Source organism: Oncorhynchus mykiss, chromosome 4 (assembly GCF_013265735.2).
Source record: "Oncorhynchus mykiss isolate Arlee chromosome 4, USDA_OmykA_1.1, whole genome shotgun sequence".
In the NCBI taxonomy this organism is placed as follows: domain Eukaryota; kingdom Metazoa; phylum Chordata; class Actinopteri; order Salmoniformes; family Salmonidae; genus Oncorhynchus; species Oncorhynchus mykiss.
In genome coordinates, this window is record NC_048568.1 from 36635001 (window position 1) to 36662776 (window position 27776).

At 41.3% G+C, this 27776-nt stretch overlaps 1 protein-coding gene across 5 annotated transcripts in view; it reads right to left on the reverse strand.

Moving 5' to 3' along the window:
• The window catches only part of nrxn3b (neurexin 3b), a 610311-nt gene that overhangs the window by 383957 nt on the left and 198578 nt on the right, over positions 1–27776 (reverse strand). For all 5 annotated transcript variants that reach the window (XM_036976206.1, XM_036976207.1, XM_036976208.1 and 2 more), the window contains 7 exons: positions 14902–15105; positions 12032–12058; positions 10479–10598; positions 9840–9952; positions 9281–9549; positions 7641–7831; positions 3347–3520 (listed from right to left, as the gene is read on the reverse strand). In XM_036976206.1, coding sequence (XP_036832101.1) covers positions 3347–3520; positions 7641–7831; positions 9281–9549; positions 9840–9952; positions 10479–10598; positions 12032–12058; positions 14902–15105 — 1098 coding nt within the window. The remainder of the gene's footprint in view (positions 1–3346; positions 3521–7640; positions 7832–9280; positions 9550–9839; positions 9953–10478; positions 10599–12031; positions 12059–14901; positions 15106–27776) is intronic.

Genomic DNA, 27776 nt, shown 5'->3' on the forward strand with positions numbered 1-27776 from the left:
ACTATAGTTTTACAATACTATAGATGTACAATACTATAGACTTACAATACTACAGATTTACAATACTATATATTTACAACACTATATATTTACAACACTATAGATTTACAATACTATAGATTTACAACACTATTGATTTACAATACTACAGACTTACAATACTATATATTTACAACACTATAGATTTACAACACTATAGATTTACAATACTATAGATTTACAATGCTGCAGATTTACAATTCTGTAGAATTACAACACTATAGATTTACACCACTATCGATTTTACAACCCTATAGACTTACCAACCTATAGATTTACAACACTACATATTTGCAACACTATATAATTGCAACCCTATAGACTTACAAACCTATAGATTTACAACACTATAGAATTGCAACACATATAGTTCAGAACAAGAAGAGTAAACAAGAACAAATGAAGACTTTAGAGTGTGCAGTACAGTAGTGCATATTCCTGAGTATGCACTCCATTGAGACAGTTTGAAGGGGTATACAATATGCACGGGACCTTTTCGTTTTGGAATGTTATTTGGTTTTCGAATGGTATTCTATGGTCAAAAACGCAAAAAACGTAATGAAAGGCATCTGGCAAATTCATCCACAAGCACTAATATAGTTTCATATTTGCCTTCTTGAACCGCGTTTTTATGCATTCGATGATAATGTGTAATCGTCAAGCCCATTCAAAAGTCCAAGGACACAAACAGGGAAGTATGATGTGTCACTTGCACAGGGCATTCAAAGTCAAACTGGATGTGTGTATTCCATTCTCCACCAACCACCACCGCACATATCTCACACTTCTGAATACTTTTCTAAGAGGGAATGTAGAGAAGAACTCTGCATTATATGTGCATAGTCAATCCGTCTGGATTAAACGAATAACATACCAAACCTTTTCAAAAACCTCCAAAGAGAAAAGATTTAAACAAAAACAAAAAAAATACAAAAATACAAAAAAACAAGAAACATAAACAACTGCAAATAAACAGTTGTTTAAGTGCAATAGTCTCGTGCAAGATGATATGTGAGACAAGAGAATAACTTGGAGGTGGGACAGAAAAAGGAGAACTATAGTTGCTGGCTGAAAGTGCCTTTACTGTGTAATGAAGAGTGGTGGTATTCAGTCACCACGACCCTGTCTTTATTGGAGAGGACTCGCTCTCTGAAACAGCACCTTCTCTTCTCACCAGAGAAAAGAAGGAAGGAGTGTGACAGGGTTGAGAGAAAGAGATAAAGGGAGGCTGAGAGAGAGAGAGAGAGCGAGAGATAGAGGCTGAGAGATGGTTAACTAGCAGCACTCTGAAGCTGTTGAAGCGCAGTTGCAGGATTTGCTATACTTTTCAGTACATCTCAACTTTTCCTAATGAAATAAAGGAATTTGCTATACAGAGACAGGTAGACATCACCCACGACTGGTAAGACAACGTAGTAACAGTACTACACGAAGCCCTGCGCCTGAAAATGGATCTCATGTTTTATGGATGGGCTTCTCTGTGGATGGGTTGAATTGATTGTTTTTCACCTTCTCCTCGATTTATCTCTTTCCCTGACAATCTCTCTGTCTCTACCTCTCGGCCTCTCAGCCTCTCTGCCTCTCACTATCACTCAATCTTATAACATTTTCTCTCTTTCTCTCTCAATCTATTTCGCTCCAGCTACAGCTTTTCTCATTCATGCTTCCTCTTAAGGCTCTCTTTTATCTCTTCTTTCTGTTCCTTCTGTTTCTCCTGACACTTTCAGAGAGTGAGCCTTCCTCTCCAGCAGTGGGACATGGTCGGCATAGCTACACCCAAGATGCATTGCACACAGCATTCTGTCAGTTCAGCCGCGTCTCAGAGAAGCGGTCAGAGTGAAACCTTCTACCTTGCAGGTCGGCTTTGGTGAAATCAACTTTGTTAGCGCCGTAACACAACAAACAGAACAGGAAGAAGCGGAAAAAGTTAGTGTTAGTGAGGCAGCACAAGGTTAGTGCTCAGAGCCGTTCAGATATTGTAGAGTTACAGCTGCAGGATCTTAATTTGATCACTCTTTTGTTGGTGAGAATTTTCATGTGCCGCATGCAGGACACAAGGTTATACACGGTTATATTAATTAACAGTATTCCACTTTTCATGTAGCCTCATTTTGACCAGCTAACCGCCTAACCACCAATCAAGCAACATTATGGACTAAACATTCAAATCCAGTTGCTGCAGGATTATTTTGTTGCGACAATACAGGTCAAATTAATATCCTACATATGTACAGGCAATTATAGTGTTGGTAAATGGAAGTATTTCAGGTTATGTTTAGTGGTTAATTAGTGTTCATGTGTTAGATTACAGTAAAAGGGATCAGATGGATAGACAGGGGTGTGTGTTGTAGGAATGTGATGTGAGAGAACGCTGTCTCTATGTTCATATACTGATAGTTTGCCACCACCTAGTGGTGGAATGCAGAATAATACTTTGCACCACCTACTGGTGGAATGAAGTGTAATGGTTTGGCAACACCTAGTGGTGGAATGAAGTGTAATGGTTTGGCAACACCTACTGGTGGAATGAAGTGTAATGGTTTGGCAACACCTAGTGGTGGAATGAAGTGTAATGGTTTGGCAACACCTAGTGGTGGAATGAAGTGTAATGGTTTGGCAACACCTAGTGGTGGAATGAAGTGTAATGGTTTGGCAACACCTAGTGGTGGAATGAAGTGTAATGGTTTGGCACCACCTAGTGGTGGAATGAAGTGTAATGGTTTGGCAACACCTACTGGTGGAATGAAGTGTAATGGTCTGGCAACACCTAGTGGAGGAATGAAGTGTAATGGTTTGGCAACACCTACTGGTGGAATGAAGTGTAATGGTCTGGCAACACCTAGTGGAGGAATGAAGTGTAATGGTTTGGCAACACCTACTGGTGGAATGAAGTGTAATGGTTTGGCAACACCTACTGGTGGAATGAAGTGTAATGGTTTGGCAACACCTACTGGTGGAATGAAGTGTAATGGTTTGGCAACACCTACTGGTGGAATGAAGTGTAATGGTTTGGCAACACCTAGTGGAGGAATGAAGTGTAATGGTTTGGCAACACCTAGTGGAGGAAGGCAGTGTACTGACTAGACTAGTACATAATGCACTAGTCTTTGATCCCAGTATACTATTTAAATTACTTCAGGTTGTGACCCTGAGTGGCCATAAATTAACTAGGCTGAAGGTATGAGTGGGCAAGGAACAAACCATAGCCATGAGTAGAAGACAAAGATCTAGTCATGGGGTCAAGTTGGAACTGGATGCATAATATATGTGCGCCTAAGTCAAAGAGGTCATAGGTCAGGGGTCGTACCTTCACAGCCGCGTTCGATCTGTCCTGAGCGGAACAGGGCATCATTGATGAGGTCAGGTAGACGGCCGTTGAGATCGACAGATGCCAGACAGCCCTGGAAACCCTCTCTAGAGACCACCAGCTTAGGAAGGTTCTGATACATGTTGGGCCCCAGACCAGCCACAAACAGATCCCCTGGAGGGAGGGGGGAGGGAGGGGGGAAGATCAAATGAAGGACGTAGTCAGAGAGTGTGTCAACAACATTTATGTGATGGCAGGATAAAATGGTAGTGTGCTAGTTTTATTTATTTTTTATTTCACCTTTATTTAACCAGGTAGGCCAGTTGAGAACACCTTTATTTAACCAGGTAGGCCAGTTGAGAACACCTTTATTTAACCAGGTAGGCTAGTTGAGAACACCTTTATTTAACCAGGTAGGCCAGTTGAGAACACCTTTATTTAACCAGGTAGGCCAGTTGAGAACACCTTTATTTAACCAGGTAGGCTAGTTGAGAACACCTTTATTTAACCAGGTAGGCCAGTTGAGAACAAGTTCTCATTTGCAAATGTGACCTGGCCAAGATAAAGCAAAGCAGTGTGACACAGACAACAACACAGAGTTACACAGAGTTACACAAACAATAAACAAGCCAATAACACAATAAACAAGTCAATGTACAGCTGCAGCGATCGGTTAGCTGCTCAGACAGTTGATGCCTCCCCCACAGCGAGTCGCTGCGGGGGAGGCGGAGCTGTTGGCCAGGGTTGGAGTAGCCAGGAGGAAGGCATGGCCAGCCGTTGAGAAATGCTTGTTGAAATTTTCGATTATCATGGATTTATCAATGGTTACCTAGCCTCAGTGCAGTGGGCAGCTGGGAGGAGGTGTTCTTGTTCTCCATGGACTTTACAGTGTCCCAAAACTTTTTGGAGTTAGACCTACAGGATGCGAATTTCTGCTTGACAAAGCTAGCCTTTGCTTTTGACTGACTGCGTGTATTGGTTCCTGACTTCCCTGAACAGTTGCATATCGTGGGGACTATTCAATGCTAATGCAGAACGCCACAAGTTGTTTTTGTGCTGGTCAAGGGCAGTCAGGTCTGGAGTGAACCAAGGGCAATATCTGTTCTTAATTCTGCATTTTTTTAACGGGGCAGGTCGATTAGAAAGGCCTGCTCTCAGAAGTGTATTAGGGAGCGTTTGACAGTGATGAGGGGTGGTCGTCTGACAGCGGACCTATAGCGGATACAGGCAATGAGGCAGTGATCGCTGAGATCCTGATTGAAAACAGCGGAGGTGTATTTGGAGGGCAAGTTGGTCAGGATAATGCCTATGAGGGTGCCCATGTTTACAGATTTAGGGTTATACCTGGTGGGTTCCTTGATGATTTGTGTGTGATTGAGGGCATCTAGCTTAGATTGTAGGACTGCCGGGGTGTTAAAACTTGTTGATGATAGGGGGCAGTATTTTCACTTTGGATGAATTGCGTGCCCATAGTGAACTGCATCCTACTCTGTCCTAGATTTCTAATATATGCATAGTATTATTACCATTGGATAGAAAACACTCTGACGTTTCTAAAGCTGTTTGAATTATGTCTGTGAGTATAACAGAACTCATAGGGCAGGCAATCTTCCAAACAAGAAGTTAAATTCTGAATGTGGGTCAAATTTCAAGTCATCTTCCCTTCCTTTCCAAACAAGATATGGATCTGGTAGCACTTCCTACGCATTCCACTAGATATCTTCATTCAGTCGAACGTGGAATGGAGCATCTGGTGTGAACTTTGACCGAATGGGAGGGGTATTGGTCACGGTCTTGGCAGAATGCATTTCTCTGTGGGTGCCACCGTCGTTCCATGTGGCTGCAGATGAAAACGTATGATCCGGTTGGAACGTTATTGGATATATATATGAAAATAACATCCTGAAGATTGATTCTCTATGTAGTTTGACCAGTTTATTCGACCTGGAATACAGTGCCTTGCGAAAGTATTCGCCCCCCTTGAACTTTGCGACCTTTTGCCACATTTCAGGCATCAAACATAAAGATATAAAACTGTATTTTTTTGTGAAGAATCAACAACAAGTGGGACACAATCATGAAGTGGAACGACATTTATTGGATATTTCAAACTTTTTTAACAAATCCAAAACTGAAAAATTGGGCGTGCAAAATTATTCAGCCCCCTTAAGTTAATACTTTGTAGCGCCACCTTTTGCTGCGATTACAGCTGTAAGTCGCTTGGGGTATGTCTCTATCAGTTTTGCACATCGAGAGACTGACATTTTTTCCCATTCCTCCTTGCAAAACAGCTCGAGCTCAGTGAGGTTGGATGGAGAGCATTTGTGAACAGCAGTTTTCAGTTCTTTCCACAGATTCTCGATTGGATTCAGGTCTGGACTTTGACTTGGCCATTCTAACACCTGGATATGTTTATTTTTGAACCATTCCATTGTAGATTTTGCTTTATGTTTTGGATCATTGTCTTGTTGGAAGACAAATCTCCGTCCCAGTCTCAGGTCTTTTGCAGACTCCATCAGGTTTTCTTCCAGAATGGTCCTGTATTTGGCTCCATCCATCTTCCCATCAATTTTAACCATCTTCCCTGTCCCTGCTGAAGAAAAGCAGGCCCAAACCATGATGCTGCCACCACCATGTTTGACAGTGGGGATGGTGTGTTCAGCTGTGTTGCTTTTACGCCAAACATAATGTTTTGCATTGTTGCCAAAAAGTTCAATTTTGGTTTCATCTGACCAGAGCACCTTCTTCCACATGTTTGGTGTGTCTCCCAGGTGGCTTAGGGCAAACTTTAAATGACACTTTTTAAGGATTTCTTAAAGAAATGGCTTTCTTCTTGCAACTCTTCCATAAAGGCCAGATTTGTGCAATATACGACTGATTGTTGTCCTATGGACAGAGTTTCCCACCTCAGCTGTAGATCTCTGCAGTTCATCCAGAGTGTTCATGGGCCTCTTGGCTGCATCTCTGATCAGTCTTCTCCTTGTATGAGCTGAAAGTTTAGAGGGACGGCCAGGTCTTGGTAGATTTGCAGTGGTCTGATACTCCTTCCATTTCAATATTATCGCTTGCACAGTGCTCCTTGGGATGTTTAAAGCTTGGGAAATCTTTTTGTATCCAAATCCGGCTTTAAACTTCTTCACAACAGTATCTCGGACCTGCCTGGTGTGTTCCTTGTTCTTCATGATGCTCTCTGCGCTTTTAACGGACCTCTGAGACTATCACAGTGCAGGTGCATTTATACGGAGACTTGATTACACACAGGTGGATTGTATTTATCATCATTAGTCATTTAGGTCAACATTGGATCATTCAGAGATCCTCACTGAACTTCTGGAGAGAGTTTGCTGCACTGAAAGTAAAGGGGCTGAATAATTTTGCACGCCCAATTTTTCAGTTTTTGATTTGTTAAAAAAGTTTGAAATATCCAATAAATGTCGTTCCACTTCATGATTCTTCACAAAAAAATACAGTTTTATATCTTTATGTTTGAAGCCTGAAATGTGGCAAAAGGTCGCAAAGTTCAAGGGGGCCGAATACTTTCGCAAGGCACTGTATATATTTTAGAAGTTTTCGTGCGAGTTGTCCTGGACCAGCGTCAGCTTTTGGGCACGTGAGCTGAAAGTGCATTCTGATGAAAGATCATCAAAGTTAAGGGAATATTTGTGATGTAATTTCGTATTTCTGTTGACTCCAACATGGCGGAGAAATACTTTTACGTCTGAGCGCCGTCTCAGATTATTGCATGGTAGGCTTTTTTCGTAACATTTAAAAAAAATCGGAGACAGCGGTTGCATTAAGAACCTGTGTATCTTTAATTATATGTAGAACATCTATCTTTAGTCAAAGTTTATGATGAGTATTTCTGTTTTCTGGCGTAGATTTCTATAATTCCTCCGGATATTTTGGAGGCATTTCTGAACATGGCGTCAATGTAAACTGAGATTTGTGGATATAAATATGCATATCTAGTCACAATACCTATTTTCCACCATAATTTGCAAATAAATTCATTAAAAATCCTACAATGTGATTTTCTGGATTTTTTTCTCTCATTTTGTCTGTCATAGTTGAAGTGTACCTATGATGAAAATTACAGGCCTCTCATCTTTTTAAGTGCGAGAACTTGCACAATTGGTGGCTGACTAAATACTTGTTTGCCCCACTGTACAAGCCCTTAACCAACAATGCAGTTTAAAAAAAAAAGTGAATAAAATATTTACTAAATAAACTAAAGCAATGAAATGAAAAAGTATCACAGAACTGGATTTCTGTGTTCGCTGCTTGGTCCTCCTACCTTTCAGGTCTAGGTTCTTGGCCCCGTTGATGTTCTGTGTGACAGACTTGGCATCCACCTTCAGTGTGTGTGTGTTGGTGGCGTCCCTAGTGATGACTACGTTGTGCCACTGGTTGTCATTCAGAGCTCTCTCATTGTTTCCCTTCAGTAGACTGGGCCCGTTACCCAGATCAAACACATAGTGGACAAACCTAAGATGGGGACCAAGGATTTAATACAGCTGTGGGAGCATTTAACAGTACACAGTGGACAAACCTAGGATGGGGACCAAGGTTTTAATACAGCTGTGGGAGCATTTAACAGTACACAGTGGACTAACCTAGGATGGGGACCAAGGTTTTAATACAGCTGGGGTAGCATTCAACAGTACACATGTATCTATCTCTCTTCATGACTGTACTTGTTGTAACCTGCAAGTTACTCTGAATAAATACACTACTTCTAAACTAGGAGACAAGGAAACAAGGATACACACTATAGTACTTTTAAGTGCACTTCCCCCTAAGTGCACACTTATCTGTCACTTTACTTAGAGACACATTTCAGACGTGTGTGTCCGTTAGTGTACCTACTAGACCAGAGAGTAGAAGTGGACTCAGTTGAAGTGGGTGAGTGTAGGGGATATTACTCAGCTGTAGTGCCCACTACATTGAAGTGGAGGAGTGTGGGATTGGCACAGTCATTAAATATGATTGTAGGAACACTATGGAAGTGAGAGCTCTCCTTCTCCTCTTACTGCCAATCAATATACTTCTTAAAATGGGGCTAAAACGACCGGCAGGTGTCCACATAATTTACCCATAATCAAGTTATTCTGAAGGATAACCTTTGCCTCAGAATATCTTGCCTAGTCTTTTGGCATTTCTCACAACTTGGTAGTGAATATTTTCTTAACTATTCATGTTTTACTTGGACTATTTGAGTTTTATCACACCAACTAAAGACACTGAACCAACAAGGCCAGGTGAACTCCATAAGCTGACTCTTGCAAGCCCAATGCAGCCGTTTTCATCTCATTATCAAATCATTTTTTGGTAACAATTAAGTACCTTACTATAATAGTTATCTATACAAATTGTCAAAAAGCAACAACTACAGTTTTTGTAGCACAAAAAAAATATTATTCTCATTTGTCTGGGAGTGGTCTGAGTGAGGGAGCTAATTGGAGGCACTTAATTGGAGGGATATCTCAAATGGCAGAAAGGTTTGGAACTCTCTTTGTTATTGGTCTATTTATACAGCCTGGTGATGTCACCAGGCATGTCAAAACTCTGTCTATGCATAACCTGGGTTTTATTCATTCCAGAAACCGTTTACCACTTAAGAACCAAATGGAAGTTAACGGAGCAAAACAGACCAATTCAGGTAGGTGCCTCCCTGTTTTGTTTGCTTCCGTTTAAGAAACGTTTTGCAGCATATTTGTCAGAATGAGTACACCCCTGCAGATTGAAGGTCCTGTATAGATTGTATTTTCATCTAGCAACTATCAGGAAATAACACTGATCACATTTTCTTCACAAACAGTTTCATCAGCTATTGTACAATACGATACAAATCAAAAGGGGAAAGTACTGTGACGACACTGGGCCTTTAATTACATGACTAAGTACAGCTCAATAATGGTATCCTAAGTGACTCACCCTTTGACCAGCTCCACAGCAATGAAGTCGTTCCCGTCTCCACTGTTGAACAGTATGAATCCGTCCGGCGATGTAGTCTTGAACTGGAAGAACAGGTGCATGGTGGTGTAGGCCTGCAGGGTGGCAAGCCCCAAATAGCTGCCCTTGGACTTGAAGGTCACCGGGTCAGCAATGATGGAGCGCATGCCAAAGCGGGCGTTGAGCTCACAGAAGTCAATATCTCCATTCTTACACATGTCAATGTAGAACATACCGTTGAACTTCAGGCCCTAGGGGTTAGAGGTCAGAGGTCCGAGTTAGTTTTTGAGTATGACAATGGCGTTTGGTATCACGATAACCTAGTGAAGAAACTAATATGATGATAACTGCTTTTATCAACTGAAGAACATTAGTATTGCACCACTTTGATTAGCCTCTATGGTTAGGGAATAATAGCCAATCAGAGGCTGTAATCAGGTCTGACCATGATCCCCTCCTTCCCGTGCAGGTCAGTGCCTGGCAGATGCCAAATGATGTTTATGATTGAACACGTGCTTCTGCCAGTACATGCTGGTCCTACCTGCAGGTGTCCAATGAAAGAGGAGGGGGAGGACGAGACGAAACGCTTCTCTGTCAGAATGCCTGTCTCCACATTATGGAACTCCAGACGGGTGTGGTCGCCTGCCATCTGGCCTGGAGAGAGAGAGAAGGGGACAGAGACAGAGCGAGAGTGAATGGGAGAGAGAGAGAGAGGAGAGAGAGTGAGAGCGATAGAATGAGAATGAGAGGGAGAATGAGAGAGGGAGAGAGAGAATGAGAGAATGAGAGAGGGAGAATGAGAGAGGGAGAGAGAGAATGAGAGAGGGAGAGAGAGAATGAGAGAGGGAGAATGAGAGAATCAGAGAGAGAGAGAGAGAAAAAGAGAAAGAGGGAAAGAGAAAGAGGGAGAGAGAGAGAAAGAGAGAGGGAGAATCAGAGAATCAGAGAGAGAGAGAAAGAGAAAGAGGGAGAGAGAGAATGAGAGGGAGAATCAGAGAATCAGAGAGAGAGAGAAAGAGAGAGGGAGAGAGAGAGAGAAAGAGAGAGAAACATGTAGGGGGGGAGAAGGGTCAAAGAGGTAAAGAGGAGGGAGAAAGGTAGGATAGGAATTTCAAAGGATTTCACCTCTTTATTAGTAAAAAAAAGAGCAAATACATTCTCATCACATCAGAACCAGTACCTTCAGACATGTCTTCATCGACTGTCAGTTTGAAGTTTTTACCGCGTCGGACCACTCTGACAGAGTGCCAGTCATTATCATTGAGCTTTTGTCCCGCATATAGAGTCTCTGGTCCCTTGCCTGAGAATGACCGTTAGTTAGTTCAGGGTTAGGGTTAGTCAGCAACACAAACCAAACCTTCGTTTTCTCTGGGTGAGCTGGGGTTTGTCTACCAGTAACCAATTTCTGTAGGCCAGAAAATGAGAAAGTGTTTTGGGGACACTGATTGTAGCTAGGGATCTCGCATGCGGGACACCAGGTTGGGTTGCTTTCTGTGCATGTTCTGTTTACTTTGCCCACTCTGAAATCAAAGAGTTGGTTTGGCTTACAACAAAAATAAAGGAGAAAAGACCTGAAGAGATTATAATACATTGCAAAGATATATGTTTGTACTTGATCATCTACCATCTCTTAAGATTGTAAATACAGTAAAATGATAATAGATATTACGCTAAGATTCTAAATACAGTAAAGTAATAATAGATGTTACTCTAAGACTCTAAATACAGTAAGATAATAACTGGTGTTACTCTGACACTATAAATACAGTAAGATATTAACTGGTGTTACTCTGACACTATAAATACAGTAAGATAATAACTGCTGTTACTCATAAAAGGGCTCAGATCTTTTTTCAAGGAGTATGAGACCGTACATATGTGCCTACAGTATGGAGAACGTTTCTTCAAAAACAAATTCCTCAACCACCCACATGAGGGCGTGTCAAGCCCATGGTGTGCAACCACAGGGAGTTCAACGTTTATGTTTATGTGTGTACCTGCAGCCTCATTAGTTGTGGTGTGTAATCAGAGACATTGATCAGTATAATTAGAGTGAACGAGTGTGTCTGATCTGTCACTCAAACTGAGATCCACCGTCGAATAGAACTGCAGCTGAGACACACTGTCAACCTCAGGTAGACATACATACATACACACACATACACACGCACATACGCACACACATACATACACACATACATACACAAATACATACATTCACACACATACGCACACACACAAAAGCACAAAGAACAATCTTAAATAGAAAACATTCTTTGCAAACATTATTCAGGGCGTAAACCGAGTCCTTCTCATTAATACACACATTAATACACTGCTGTCATGTTGTCATGACCAAAACAAACTCAAAGACCTCTTTATGAGTAAGAGCAGTATCACTAAATCTTTATAAGCCACACTACAATGTAACAAACATTAATTTTAAAGAAAATGTACGTGAATTTCTGTAACATTTTCAAATATGTATTTTTTTTTAACTAACCTTAAAAAGATCAAGAAAAGTTGGCTAATTGAGTTGAGTTAACATATAGCTAATTATGTATAGAAACATCACACTTTAATCATAAGGTCTTTGATCTTAGCTGATCTATTATCAATGCAATTTCCTTATCCCACTTCTGTGCATTATCCTATCTATACAAATCATGTCAAAAATAATGATATCATATTCATTTAAATAAGAATTCTCCATCAAGTGGAGTATAGACTTACTGGTGTTACAGTTTATCCTGACACAGTCTAGATAGGGGGGAAATAAGTGACAGATGAAATCGCATCCTTCAAGGTAAAAGCTGCTGACATCCAAGAACAGAAACTCCACCTTCCGGGGACGGTCACATGACATCGGCGGCCATTTCAGGTAGTTAGGATAAGTTGTGATGATGGTCAACATCAAACTGCCATTTTGGATCTCTATCTTTTTTTAGGTCTGAACAGATGCATGAAATATATTTTCAAAATATAATGTTGTTTTCAAATTTCAACATGTGTTTTTATAGTTTAGGATTTGAAGCCTATTTTTTAAAATGGCCACTTGCAGTTCATTGGCCACATCGATTTACTAACCCAGAATTTTGTAACCATACTTTGTTATTCTGCACCTGTAGCCATCAGTTATTTATATCAAATGTATATCATATTGGAGTATGATACATCCTACACTTTAGGTTGCAAACGGTATACAAGATAGGCCTATATCTCAACCAATAGGGAATAAGTAGTGTTGTGATTGGTCAGGTGATCTGGGTTAGGATCCATGTGACCCAGCTCGTCATGTACAGTCAACCGCAACAGAAAAGTGGGAGCAAACAGCGTCGATCCAGTCAGCACCAGCGCCGTACAGTGGCCTAGCAGGACCTCAGAGGGTTCCAGGCTACCTCAGACCTCAGCACTAACACAAAGACAGCAAAGGTATAGGATACGTTTGTATGAGAGAAACCAGCCAAATCCCATTAGATATTGTGTATTGAAGTCCTATATACTAGTCAGACTCTGAGAATAATAGTTGGCAACATTAGGAAAGTGACAGTTATAATGTGTCCATAACATAATGTAAAACTGAGTGAAATACACAGGTCAATTTCCATTGATCCCCCATCTTTATAAGCATACAGATGGAGGATCTTAATTTGAGCAACAAAAGTGTGATCAAATTAAAGCAATTCACTATAGCTTAGTAGAACCTTCAAGGGATCTTAAAAATTGAAATAATTTAGCAAAATGATCCTTGATTTGACCTTCTTAAAACAATTCCATATCTTAATAGTATCCCCCCTTATGTGTTAAGATCCTACATATGTATGTGTTGACAGCAGTGGAGGCTGCTGAGGGGAGGACAGCTCATCATCATGGCTAGAATAGAATGTAATGGAGTTGAATACCAGTCCATTCAGTGCATTATTATTAGCCGTCCTCCCCTCAGCAGCCTCCACCGGTTGACAGGTACAGTTTGTTTGTGTTTTGCATGAGGGTGGATATAGAGGAAGGCAAGCTAGACAAAGCTAGCTTAATGTTTGTGTCCACGTGTGTATAGATAAAGAAACGGGTGCTGCTATACTATCCTATATGCCACCATCTGCAGGCTTGCTGTGTGCTGTGGGCTCGAGCTGTATGCTAGGCGGGCCGCAGGCTAAGGGCCGTTGAAGGGGTGATCATCTTTGAACAAGGCGACATGGGAAACACCACCTACACTACTGTAGGGGTGCTAATGGGTGGAACCATGGACCGAACCAAAATAAAAAATACAGGAAATAATCAACAAAACACGGTTACGACAACAAAAAACCCAGACAGTAAGAATGTAGGATAATAATGTATTATTGAGATGTAGTTATACAGTACCAGTAGAACGTTTGGACACACCTACTCAATCAAAGGTTTTTCTTTATTTTTACTACTTTCTACATTGTAGAATAATAGTGAAGACATAAAAACTATGAAATAACACATATGGAATCATGTAGTAACCAAAAAAGGAGGTGTGATGGCGTGGGGGTGCTTTGCTGGACGCTGTCTGTGATTTATTTATCATTCAAGGCACACTTTAATCTGCATTGCTACTACAGCATTAAACAGCGATATGCCATCACATTTGGTTTGCATTTAGTATGACTATGTTTTTCAACAGGAGAGTGACCAAAACACACCTTCAGGCTGTGTAAGGGCTATTTTACCAAGATGGAGAGTGATGGAGTGCTACATCAGATGACCTGGCCTCCACAATCACCCGACCTCAACCCATTTGAGATGGAGTCGGACTGCAGAGTGAAGGAAAAGCAGCCAACAAGTGCTCAGCACATGTGGGAACTCCTTCAAGACTGTAGGAAAAGCATTCAAGGTGAAGCTGGTTGAGAGAATGCCAAGAGTGTGCAAAGCTGTCATCAAGGCAACGGGTGGCTACTTTGAAGAATCTCAAATATAAAATATGTTTTGATTTGTTTAACACTTTTTGTTTCTATATGACTCCATATGTGTTATTTCACAGTTGTTATGTCTTCACTATTATTCTACAATGTAGAAAAAAGTAAAAAATAAAGAAAAACCCTGGAATGAGTAGGTGTGTCCAACCTTTTGACTGGTACTTTATATCAGAACCTTTGGATGGGAAGGAGAGAAAAATGGCCATCATAATAAGAGGACCTTGTTATTTTAAGAAGTCCTGTAATTGAGGGGTGAAACAGGCCTATGTAATGTATAATAAAACAATGTTTGATAGCATGTAAGTAACTGAACATCTCCAGCCTAATATCTGAGAAATGTTCCTTTCTACTTGTGAACATGACTGACTATTTCTCAATATCTTAATGAAAATGACTGTGATAATCATGGATACGGTGATTTAATTGTTAGATGAATTGTAAAATATTCTACAGTGATGACATAGCAGCAAAGCAAGAACATCTAAATATATGATGCGGAGCAAATACAATCCATGCAACTACTGTACAAGAAAACAGCTGTAGTTTGACCCAAACAAAAATAATTCATGAAAACAATGACTAACAAAAACTACCATGTGTCAACTCGAACAGACCTCCCCTGAAGACACCGGGACGGGGAGGGTTAACAGTTTCATACGATACCTAGGTTGACCGTGAGTTTGACACGGCCGCTGTCCAGCTCCAGGCGGAGCGTGTCGGCAGAGTCCCGGGAGGTAGCGGCCATGAGGAGCCCAAATGCACGCTGGGACATAAAGCGTAGGGAGACGTCCTCTGCCTCTGTGTGCATCACGGCAGGCATCACCACCTTCATGTACATACTGCCATCATAGCTCAGGATAGACGCCTCTGTATTAAAGGGAAGGGGGGGGGGGTCAGAGATGAGGAAGTAGCGCAGATAGTATATTTAAGCAATAAGGCCCGAAGGGGTGTGGTATAGTGAGTCCAATATACCACGCCTAAGGGCCGTTCTTAGCTGTGGTATATTGACCGTATACCACAAACCCCTAAAGTGCCTTATTGCTATTATAAGTACTTTACCAATGTAATTAGAACACTAAACAGTAAAGTAATTTGTCTCATGTTCCGGCTTACAGCCAATCAGGATCCAGGTCGCAAAACATTTGGTTTATAATATAGCACACGCCATGTAACAGACTCAAATTAGCACAAATGTGTTTCAATGAAAGTTAATGGCAAACAATCACCTCAAAATACATGTCAAAATGGAAGAAAAATGACATATTTTTTAAGATAAATAAAAATGCATAACCTAAAATAGTTGTTGTATTCAGATAATATATTTAGACAAGCATAAATTAGTCAAGGAGTAAAATGTAGCTTAACATATCCCATAATACGTTACATGGACGCACTCTGTGTGAAATAATAGGGTTTGACATGTTTTTTTAAATAACTAACCCTTCCTCTGTCCCTCATACATACGACATCTGTAAGGTCCCTCAGTGAGGTAGTGTATTTCATGCACATATTCAAATAGAAAGACCAGGGAGGCTGGCCATTCCATTATTTAAAAACACTATGCAAGAGAGGTACAAAGTACAACATCTGTTACACATAAACTCACAGGCCTACAGTACACATCCCTTGTGTCTTATTGATGAAAACACACATACCACATACACACTTAGACCCATGTACTACATCTATCACGTGACAACACTGTTCCTGAAAGCCCAGACTCCATCACGTGACAACACTGTTCCTGAACACCCAGACTCCATCATGTGACAACACTGTTCCTGAACGCCCAGACTCCATCACGTGACAACACTGTTCCTGAACGCCCAGACTCCATCACGTGACAACACTGTTCCAGAAAGCCCAGACTCCATCACGTGACAACACTGTTCCAGAAAGCCCAGACTCCATCACGTGACAACACTGTTCCTGAACGCCCAGACTCCATCATGTGACAACACTGTCCCTGAACGCCCAGACTCCATCACGTGACAACACTGTTCCTGAACGCCCAGACTCCATCATGTGACAACACTGTTCCAGAAAGCCCAGACTCCATCACGTGACAACACTGTTCCTGAACGCCCAGACTCCATCACGTGACAACACTGTTCCAGAAAGCCCAGACTCCATCACGTGACAACACTGTTCCTGAACGCCCAGACTCCATCACGTGACAACACTGTTCCTGAAAGCCCAGACTCCATCACGTGACAACACTGTTCCTGAACGCCCAGACTCCATCACGTGACAACACTGTTCCTGAACGCCCAGACTCCATCATGTGACAACACTGTTCCTGAACGCCCAGACTCCATCATGTGACCCAGGCTCCAAACACAATGATCAACATGCAGAACATTAAAACATCAACCTCTTCTTTCCTCTGCATTTTCCTCTCAACGCGGTGGGTTCCTTCACATGTTCTTTAACAAATACACTTGCACGCACACACAAAACACACACACACACACACACACACACACACACACACACACACACACACACACACACACACACACACACACACACACACACACACACACACACACACACACACACACACACACACACACAAACAGACACACAGAACTCTCTCTCCTGACTGACACAGCTACAGTGCATCCCGACCTATTCAAGTTAAACAGAGAGATTAGAGCACCAGGGGACACATTTACTCGCAACACTACCCTTTTCTGCAGTTCACACCTGTCATCGTGGTGGTGAGTGGCAGGCAGCAGGGCTATAATGCTGGAAGGTGTTCTGTTCTGGAAGAGATGTATTAAAAAGGGCAACCAGCTGTGAAATACCTGCTTTGACACCTCAGCTTTAGAATATAAAAATTGTCCTCTGGGCTCAGAAATGCAGCTCCGTTTTATTTCGATTGAAATAAGAAAGGCTCTCTGTACATGCAAATAAATGTGCAGAGTAAACGTCACTCATGTTACGTTTCATAATGTTTCTGTGATTTGATATTGACATTGATTTAATTTGAGCTTTTCTCATTGCAGTTACATCTTATTTGAACGACAGAGCTCGACATTATATCTACAATTTACGGCAATCCAAAAGTCTCTATGCCACAAATATGTTACGAAACCAGATGCTTTGAACCATAGGTGATTTGACAACTCTTAGGTAACTAACAGCAACAACAGCTAGATACAGTAGCTAGCTGGTGTCCAGTAAACTATCAAATCAAATTCTATTTGTCACATACGCCAAATACAACAGCTGTAGACCTTACTTACAAGCCCTTTAACCAACAACACTTTAAGAAGTTAAGGAAAAAGTATTGAGTAAAAAATAGATCAGAAAACCGAGTAAATTATTGTACCGCGCTCTGTAGCCCAGAGGCTAATCAGGGAAGACCAGACCAGGTCAAGGCTCTCTACTTCTTTCTCTCCATTTCCCAACGCTGACACATAAACACTCACATACTGTAGGCTGACATGCAAATGGACCCCGATTCTCTTTATAGTGCACTCCATTCGACCAGGGCCCATAGAGTTTTGGTCAAAAGTTGTAGATTATATGGAGAATAGAATGCCATTTGGGACGCACTAACACTACCCCTCCTGTCAGGCAGGGCCAAGCTTTTGATTTCAGCCCAGCCACGCCGGGCCCAGGTCCAAGATCACAGGCAGGAAAACCAGGTGAGAGACGTAGTGTGTGAGTGAGAGCGTGTCTGGCTGGCTGACCACAGAGAACAACTTGAATAGACATGGAAGGACACAAAATAACAATCATTTATCAAGTGTGTGGTTTTTCTTGAAGAAAAATGCATTGCAGACAAGTTCAAGTGTTCAATACAAAACTGAAGGTGTTTGTGAGGATAATATAAGATTCAGTCAGTACTATGAAATTGCTGCAGTTCACAAAATCTTAGGCTACACTACAAGTCTTGCAGTTAAAAAACAATGCATGGAAACGATGAAACGCAAGGCATTTATTCCACATTAATCATATAAGAAGTACACTGTTAAAATAGAAAGACTACTCAAAACCCCCTCATTGTAAAACCATGAAATATAGTGCACCTTAGCTGAGCTCTGGTGTTTGGAGGGTGTTTGGAGAGTGTTTGGAGGGTGTTCGGAGGGTGTTCGGAGGGTGTTCGGAGTGTGTTCGGAGTGTGTTCGGAGGGTGTTCGGAGAGTGTTCGGAGGGTGTTCGGAGGGTGTTCGGAGGGTGTTCGGAGTGTGTTCGGAGGGTGTTCGGAGAGTGTTCGGAGGGTGTTCGGAGGGTGTTCGGAGAGTGTTCGGAGAGTGTTCGGAGGGTGTTCGGAGTGTGTTCGGAGTGTGTCCGGAGGGTGTTCGGAGGGTGTTCGGAGGGTGTTCGGAGTGTGTCCGGAGGGTGTTCGGAGTGTGTTCGGAGTGTGTCCGGAGAGTGTTCGGAGGGTGTTTGGAGAGTGTTTGGAAGGTGTTAGGAGGGTGTTTGGAGAGTGTTCGGAGGGTGTTCGGAGAGTGTTTGGAAGGTGTTAGGAGGGTGTTTGGAGAGTGTTCGGAGGGTGTTCGGAGGGTGTTCGGAGTGTGTTCGGAGGGTGTTCGGAGAGTGTTCGGAGAGTGTTTGGAGGGTGTTCGGAGTGTGTTCGGAGTGTGTTCGGAGTGTGTCCGGAGAGTGTTCGGAGGGTGTTCGGAGGGTGTTTGGAAGGTGTTAGGAGGGTGTTTGGAGAGTGTTTGGACGGTGTTTGGAGAGATTTTGGAGTGTTTGGATGGTGTTGCAGTTAAAAAACAATGCATGGAAACGATGAAACGCAAGGCATTTATTCCACATTAATCATATAAGAAGTACACTGTTAAAATAGAAAGACTACTCAAAACCCCCTCATTGTAAAACCATGAAATATAGTGCACCTTAGCTGAGCTCTGGTGTTTGGAGGGTGTTTGGAGAGTGTTTGGAGGGTGTTCGGAGGGTGTTCGGAGGGTGTTCGGAGTGTGTTCGGAGTGTGTTCGGAGGGTGTTCGGAGAGTGTTCGGAGGGTGTTCGGAGGGTGTTCGGAGGGTGTTCGGAGTGTGTTCGGAGGGTGTTCGGAGAGTGTTCGGAGGGTGTTCGGAGGGTGTTCGGAGAGTGTTCGGAGAGTGTTCGGAGGGTGTTCGGAGTGTGTTCGGAGTGTGTCCGGAGGGTGTTCGGAGGGTGTTCGGAGGGTGTTCGGAGTGTGTCCGGAGGGTGTTCGGAGTGTGTTCGGAGTGTGTCCGGAGAGTGTTCGGAGGGTGTTTGGAGAGTGTTTGGAAGGTGTTAGGAGGGTGTTTGGAGAGTGTTCGGAGGGTGTTCGGAGAGTGTTTGGAAGGTGTTAGGAGGGTGTTTGGAGAGTGTTCGGAGGGTGTTCGGAGGGTGTTCGGAGTGTGTTCGGAGGGTGTTCGGAGAGTGTTCGGAGAGTGTTTGGAGGGTGTTCGGAGTGTGTTCGGAGTGTGTCCGGAGGGTGTTCGGAGGGTGTTCGGAGGGTGTTCGGAGTGTGTCCGGAGGGTGTTCGGAGTGTGTTCGGAGTGTGTCCGGAGAGTGTCCGGAGGGTGTTCGGAGGGTGTTTGGAAGGTGTTAGGAGGGTGTTTGGAGAGTGTTTGGACGGTGTTTGGAGAGATTTTGGAGTGTTTGGATGGTGTTTGGAGGATGTTTGGAGAGTGTTTTGAGGGTGTTTGGGGGGTGTCTGAAATACCCAGAGTGGTTCTTCAATATGAATAATTGTGTTTTATGATATTGTTGTGAAAACCCTTCTAGGTGTTTCAGTGCATTTAAAAGGCAGCATCAAAACACTAAGATAGCAAAGGTAATGTGAGGTAACATTTGTAAAGTGGGACTTCATCACTGGTATTCCTGTGAGAAGGGAAATGTGAACACGGGTCTCCTGCTTAGTGCACTCAGCCAGTCTTTAGGACTAAACTGTTGTGCTGAACCACCCTTGTTAAAATGAGCAAATTGGGCCCGATTCAGACTTGAGATAAGTCGTTTTAACATCGACTCAATAAGACATGGACTTAAGGCCATGTTAAATGAACTTATCTCAAGTCTGAATAGGGCTTAGGGAGAATATTCTTGCGTGAAAGTCCACCTTAATTGTACCTGTGCTTTGTTTAGACAGATGCTCCAGCACCACATGTTACTGCATCCTACTTCTGACATTCCTATTGTTATCTTGTTGCTATATTTGCATATCTTAATCACCTATGCATTTTGCATATTGCTATTTGCTAATAATTTGTTCTTAAACTGACTTTCCTAGTGAAATAAATGTTATATAAAAAATGCAAGACACCACACACAGAAATCAGAACCATGGACAGCCACATCATATTTAGCTTACGTTAATTGGACTAAATCGTTTTTTGGCATCTTTTAGTTGTCACTGTATTAAACTAAGCATAAGTGATTAGAAAACGTTGAAATAGAGAAGTGTAAATGGTGCTGGAATAGTGGAGGCAGCTCCTGTTTTCTTTCCAACTTGTGATAATTCTACATGGTTCAAAATCAATAGTTGTTTAGTGGTCCAAAAATGTCTGAAACATTAACTAGCTTGACCAGGCTGTAGGTCATGTAACTGTCTGTTACTGTACATGCAATATGCTTTGTGGACTTCACTGGACAGATGTTGCTCTCCGGTTTTGTGATGAAATAAAGAGTGCTTTTTCCGCCACGGTGTCTTCTTATCGTCTTGGCCTTTAAATAAGAACTAACAGGTTATAGAACAAACAATTATCACAACACATAGGCTGCTTTTACCCACCCACCGCCACTGCAGACAGTCAATCGTATCATCTAAGTCAACTGTATTGTGATTCCATCCATCTGAACAATCTTCCATGCTTCATACCATCATCTGAATATAAAGACTCAGATTAGCATAATGGGTGACTAACAATAGAAGTCATTGTCTGTATTTTTTTCCATGAATGTCAAATATCAGTTGATTTTTTAAATGATTCATATGATTAATACCTTAGAGATCTTTGAACTTTATTACTCTATCAATATAATACACAAAATACAAATTGACCTGTTAATATTTTGTCATTTGATAATTTGCCGCTTGGGCAGTTTATTCAACACAGATTGAGGACCTAGCAGCTGAGGACTGTAACTGTTTTTTATTAAATGTTGTGTTTTGTATTGATTGCTGTGTTGGTTAACATTGTATTTGGTTGTTCTGTGATCAGGTCACCCTTGGGAATGAGACCCTGGTCTCAATGAGCTTTCCCTGAATAAGGAAAGAATAAATCATTTTTTAAAATTTATTCTGAACCAGGAACCAAGCAAGTAATTTAAGAGTTTGGTCTTGTGACAATAGCTTATCCAAAGCTGTGACTCCTACTATGCTCATACACATATTCCCAGAGCTCTTCAGTAACACAACACATGAGAGAACAGGAGGGAGGACGATCCCAGAGCTCTTCAGCAACACAACACATGGAGAACAGCAGGGAGGACGATCCCAGAGCTCTACAGCAACACAACACATGGAGAACAGCAGGGAGGACGATCCCAGAGCTCTACAGCAACACAACACATGGAGAACAGCAGGGAGGACGATCCCAGAGCTCTACAGCAACACAACACATGGAGAACAGCAGGGAGGACGATCCCAGAGCTCTACAGCAACACAACACATGGAGAACAGCAGGGAGGACGATCCCAGAGCTCTACAGCAACACAACACATGGAGAACAGCAGGGAGGACGATCCCAGAGCTCTACAGCAACACAACACATGGAGAACAGCAGGGAGGACGATCCCAGAGCTCTACAGCAACACAACACATGGAGAACAGCAGGGAGGACGATCCCAGAGCTCTACAGCAACACAACACATGGAGAACAGGAGGGAGGACGATCCCAGAGCTCTACAGCAACACAACACATGGAGAACAGGAGGGAGGACGATCCCAGAGCTCTACAGCAACACAACACATGGAGAACAGGAGGGAGGACGATCCCAGAGCTCTTCAGCAATGAGGTGATTATAGCTACTCAAGCACTTTGGAGACTAATAACTGGTTTACGCCCTGGTAACAGGCTAGGTGATCAGCGCCTGCATGGAACTAAATGTGTCTGTGGTGTATGTATCTCTCTCTCTGTGTGTGTGTGCGTGTGTGTGCGTGTGAGTGTGAGTGTGAGTGTGAGTATGAGTGTGTGTGTGTGTGTGTGTGTGTGTGTGTGTGTGTGTGTGTGTGTGTGTGTGTGTGTGTGTGTGTGTGTGTGTGTGTGTGTGTGTGTGTGTGTGTGTGTGTGTGTGTGTGTGTGCGTGTGAGTGTGAGTGTGAATATGAGTGTGTGTGTGTGTGTGTGTGTGTGTGTGTGTGTGTGTGTCACACACACACACTCCCCCACATACACTACACTGCTGCTATGCATACACAGCTGTGTGTAATTCTGAAGAGAGACATCAACAGCTCTGAACAGCTCATCTCAGATGGTAATTAAGGAAGGGGGAGTTAGAGCCACTTTACATAATTATAAATAGTGGCAGAAGATGGAGGGAGCAGGAAGGAGGGAGGAAGATGAGGAAGGTTATTAACAACATGAAAGCATCACAGCACAGATCTGTGATATGGAGATGGAGGGGGTGGTCCATGTTGAGCTCAGCACGGTTTTCTGTGAAGTACAATTTCTGCAGAAGCATTTAACATGGAAGAAAACATTGCAGATGTCTGTTTTGAAGTGTTGGTGTGTGTCCCCGTTGAATGTGTGTATGTCTGTGTGCGAGTGTGTGTTTACTAAAGACTAAAGTCCCTCTCAGAGTTAGGCAGCGGGAAATGGCTCCACTTGACAGAAGAGGCTCTATGCGTTGAGCGGACATAATTACCCATAATCCACCCATTTCACTCAGTGTAGAGTGAGAGACAGAGACAACATTATGTCAGTGTTTCATCAGAGACAACATTATGTCAGTGTTTCAACATAGACAACATTATGTCAGTGTTTCATCAGAGACAACATTATGTCAGTGTTTCAACAGAGACATAGACAACATTATGTCAGTGTTTCAACAGACACAGAGACAACATTATAGCAGTGTTTCAACAGAGACAATATTATAGCAGTGTTTCAACAGAGACATAGACAACATTATGTCAGTGTTTCAACAGAGACAACATTGTCAGTGTTTCAACAGACACAACATTATAGCAGTGTTTCAACAGACACAGAGACAACATTATAGCAGTGTTTCAACAGAGACAACATTATAGCAGTGTTTCAACAGAGACATAGACAACATTATAGCAGTGTTTCAACAGACACAGAGACAACATTATAGCAGTGTTTCAACAGAGACAACATTATAGCAGTGTTTCAACAGAGACAACATTATAGCAGTGTTTCAACAGACACAACATTATAGCAGTGTTTCAACAGACACAACATTATAGCAGTGTTTCAACAGAGACAACATTATAGCAGTGTTTCAACAGAGACAACATTATAGCAGTGTTTCAACAGACACAACATTATAGCAGTGTTTCAACAGACACAACATTATAGCAGTGTTTCAACAGACACAACATTATAGCAGTGTTTCAACAGACACAGAGACAACATTATGTCAGTGTTTCAACAGAGACAGACAACATTATAGCAGTGTTTCAACAGACACAACATTATAGCAGTGTTTCAACAGAGACAACATTATAGCAGTGTTTCAACAGAGACAACATTATGTCAGTGTTTCAACAGAGACAACATTATGTCAGTGTTTCAACAGAGACAACATTATAGCAGTGTTTCAACAGACACAGAGACAACATTATAGCAGTGTTTCAACAGAGACAACATTATAGCAGTGTTTCAACAGAGACAACATTATGTCAGTGTTTCAACAGAGACAACATTATAGCAGTGTTTCAACAGACACAGAGACAACATTATGTCAGTGTTTCAACAGAGACAACATTATAGCAGTGTTTCAACAGAGACAACATTATAGCAGTGTTTCAACAGAGACAACATTATAGCAGTGTTTCAACATAGACAACATTATAGCAGTGTTTCAACAGACACAGAGACAACATTATAGCAGTGTTTCAACAGAGACAACATTATAGCAGTGTTTCAACAGAGACAACATTATAGCAGTGTTTCAACATAGACAACATTATAGCAGTGTTTCAACAGACACAGAGACAACATTATAGCAGTGTTTCAACAGAGACAACATTATAGCAGTGTTTCAACAGAGACAACATTATGTCAGTGTTTCAACAGAGACAACATTATAGCAGTGTTTCAACAGAGACAACATTATGTCAGTGTTTCAACAGAGACAACATTATGTCAGTGTTTCAACAGGCACAACATTATAGCAGTGTTTCAACAGACACAGAGACAACATTATAGCAGTGTTTCAACAGAGACATAGACAACATTATAGCAGTGTTTCAACAGACACAGACAACATTATAGCAGTGTTTCAACAGAGACATAGACAACATTATAGCAGTGTTTCAACATAGACAACATTATAGCAGTGTTTCAACATAGACAACATTATAGCAGTGTTTCAACAGGCACAACATTATAGCAGTGTTTCAACAGACACAGAGACAACATTATAGCAGTGTTTCAACAGAGACAACATTATAGCAGTGTTTCAACAGAGACAACATTATAGCAGTGTTTCAACAGAGACATAGACAACATTATAGCAGTGTTTCAACAGAGACAACATTATAGCAGTGTTTCAACAGAGACAACATTATAGCAGTGTTTCAACAGAGACATAGACAACATTATAGCAGTGTTTCAACAGAGACAACATTATAGCAGTGTTTCAACAGAGACAACATTATAGCAGTGTTTCAACAGAGACATAGACAACATTATAGCAGTGTTTCAACAGAGACATAGACAACATTATAGCAGTGTTTCAACAGAGACATAGACAACATTATAGCAGTGTTTCAACAGAGACATAGACAACATTATAGCAGTGTTTCAACAGAGACAACATTATAGCAGTGTTTCAACATAGACAACATTATAGCAGTGTTTCAACAGAGATAACATTATAGCAGTGTTTCAAAAGAGACATAGACAACATTATAGCAGTGTTTCAACAGAGACATAGACAACATTATAGCAGTGTTTCAACAGACAGAGACAACATTATAGCAGTGTTTCAACAGACACAAAGACAACATTATAGCAGTGTTTCAACAGAGACAACATTATAGCAGTGTTTCAACAGAGACAACATTATAGCAGTGTTTCAACAGAGACAACATTATAGCAGTGTTTCAACAGAGACAACATTATGTCAGTGTTTCAACAGAGACAACATTATAGCAGTGTTTCAACAGAGACATAGACAACATTATAGCAGTGTTTCAACAGAGACATAGACAACATTATAGCAGTGTTTCAACAGAGACATAGACAACATTATAGCAGTGTTTCAACAGAGACAACATTATAGCAGTGTTTCAACATAGACAACATTATAGCAGTGTTTCAACAGAGACAACATTATAGCAGTGTTTCAACAGAGACAACATTATAGCAGTGTTTCAACAGAGACAGAGACAACATTATAGCAGTGTTTCAACAGACACAGAGACAACATTATAGCAGTGTTTCAACAGACACAGAGACAACATTATAGCAGTGTTTCAACAGAGACAACATTATAGCAGTGTTTCAACAGAGACATAGACAACATTATAGCAGTGTTTCAACAGAGACATAGACAACATTATAGCAGTGTTTCAACATAGACAACATTATAGCAGTGTTTCAACAGAGACAGCATTATGTCAGTGTTTCAACAGAGACAACATTATGTCAGTGTTTCAACAGAGACAACATTATGTCAGTGTTTCAACAGAGACAACATTATAGCAGTGTTTCAACAGAGACAACATTATAGCAGTGTTTCAACAGAGACAACATTATAGCAGTGTTTCAACAGACACAGAGACAACATTATAGCAGTGTTTCAACAGACACAGAGACAACATTATAGCAGTGTTTCAACAGAGACATAGACAACATTATGTCAGTGTTTCAACAGAGACAACATTATGTCAGTGTTTCAACAGAGACAACATTATGTCAGTGTTTCAACAGAGACAACATTATAGCAGTGTTTCAACAGAGACAACATTATAGCAGTGTTTCAACAGAGACAACATTATAGCAGTGTTTCAACAGAGACAACATTATAGCAGTGTTTCAACAGAGACAACATTATGTCAGTGTTTCAACAGAGACAACATTATGTCAGTGTTTCAACAGAGACAACATTATGTCAGTGTTTCAACAGAGACAACATTATGTCAGTGTTTCAACAGAGACAACATTATGTCAGTGTTTCAACAGAGACAACATTATGTCAGTGTTTCAACAGAGACAACATTATGTCAGTGTTTCAACAGAGACAACATTATGTCAGTGTTTCAACAGAGACAACATTATAGCAGTGTTTCAACAGAGACAACATTATGTCAGTGTTTCAACAGAGACAACATTATAGCAGTGTTTCAACAGAGACATAGACAACAATATAGCAGTGTTTCAACAGAGACATAGACAACATTATAGCAGTGTTTCAACAGAGACAACATTATAGCAGTGTTTCAACAGACACAGAGACAACATTATAGCAGTGTTTCAACAGAGACAACATTATAGCAGTGTTTCAACAGACACAGAGACAACATTATAGCAGTGTTTCAACAGAGACAACATTATAGCAGTGTTTCAACATAGACAACATTATAGCAGTGTTTCAACAGAGACATAGACAACATTATAGCAGTGTTTCAACATAGACAACATTATAGCAGTGTTTCAATAGAGACAACATTATAGCAGTGTTTCAACAGAGACAGACAACATTATAGCAGTGTTTCAACAGAGACAACATTATAGCAGTGTTTCAACAGAGACAACATTATAGCAGTGTTTCAACAGAGACAACATTATAGCAGTGTTTCAACAGAGACAACATTATAGCAGTGTTTCAACATAGACAACATTATAGCAGTGTTTCAATAGAGACAACATTATAGCAGTGTTTCAACAGAGACAACATTATAGCAGTGTTTCAACAGAGACAACATTATAGCAGTGTTTCAACAGAGACAACATTATAGCAGTGTTTCAACAGACACAGAGACAACATTATAGCAGTGTTTCAACAGAGACAACATTATAGCAGTGTTTCAACAGAGACATAGACAACATTATAGCAGTGTTTCAACAGAGACATAGACAACATTATAGCAGTGTTTCAACAGAGACATAGACAACATTATAGCAGTGTTTCAACAGAGACATAGACAACATTATAGCAGTGTTTCAACAGAGACAACATTATAGCAGTGTTTCAACAGAGACAACATTATGTCAGTGTTTCAACAGAGACAACATTATAGCAGTGTTTCAACAGAGACAACATTATAGCAGTGTTTCAACAGAGACATAGACAACATTATAGCAGTGTTTCAACAGACCCAGAGACAACATTATAGCAGTGTTTCAACAGAGACAACATTATGTCAGTGTTTCAATAGAGACAACATTATGTCAGTGTTTCAACAGAGACAACATTATAGCAGT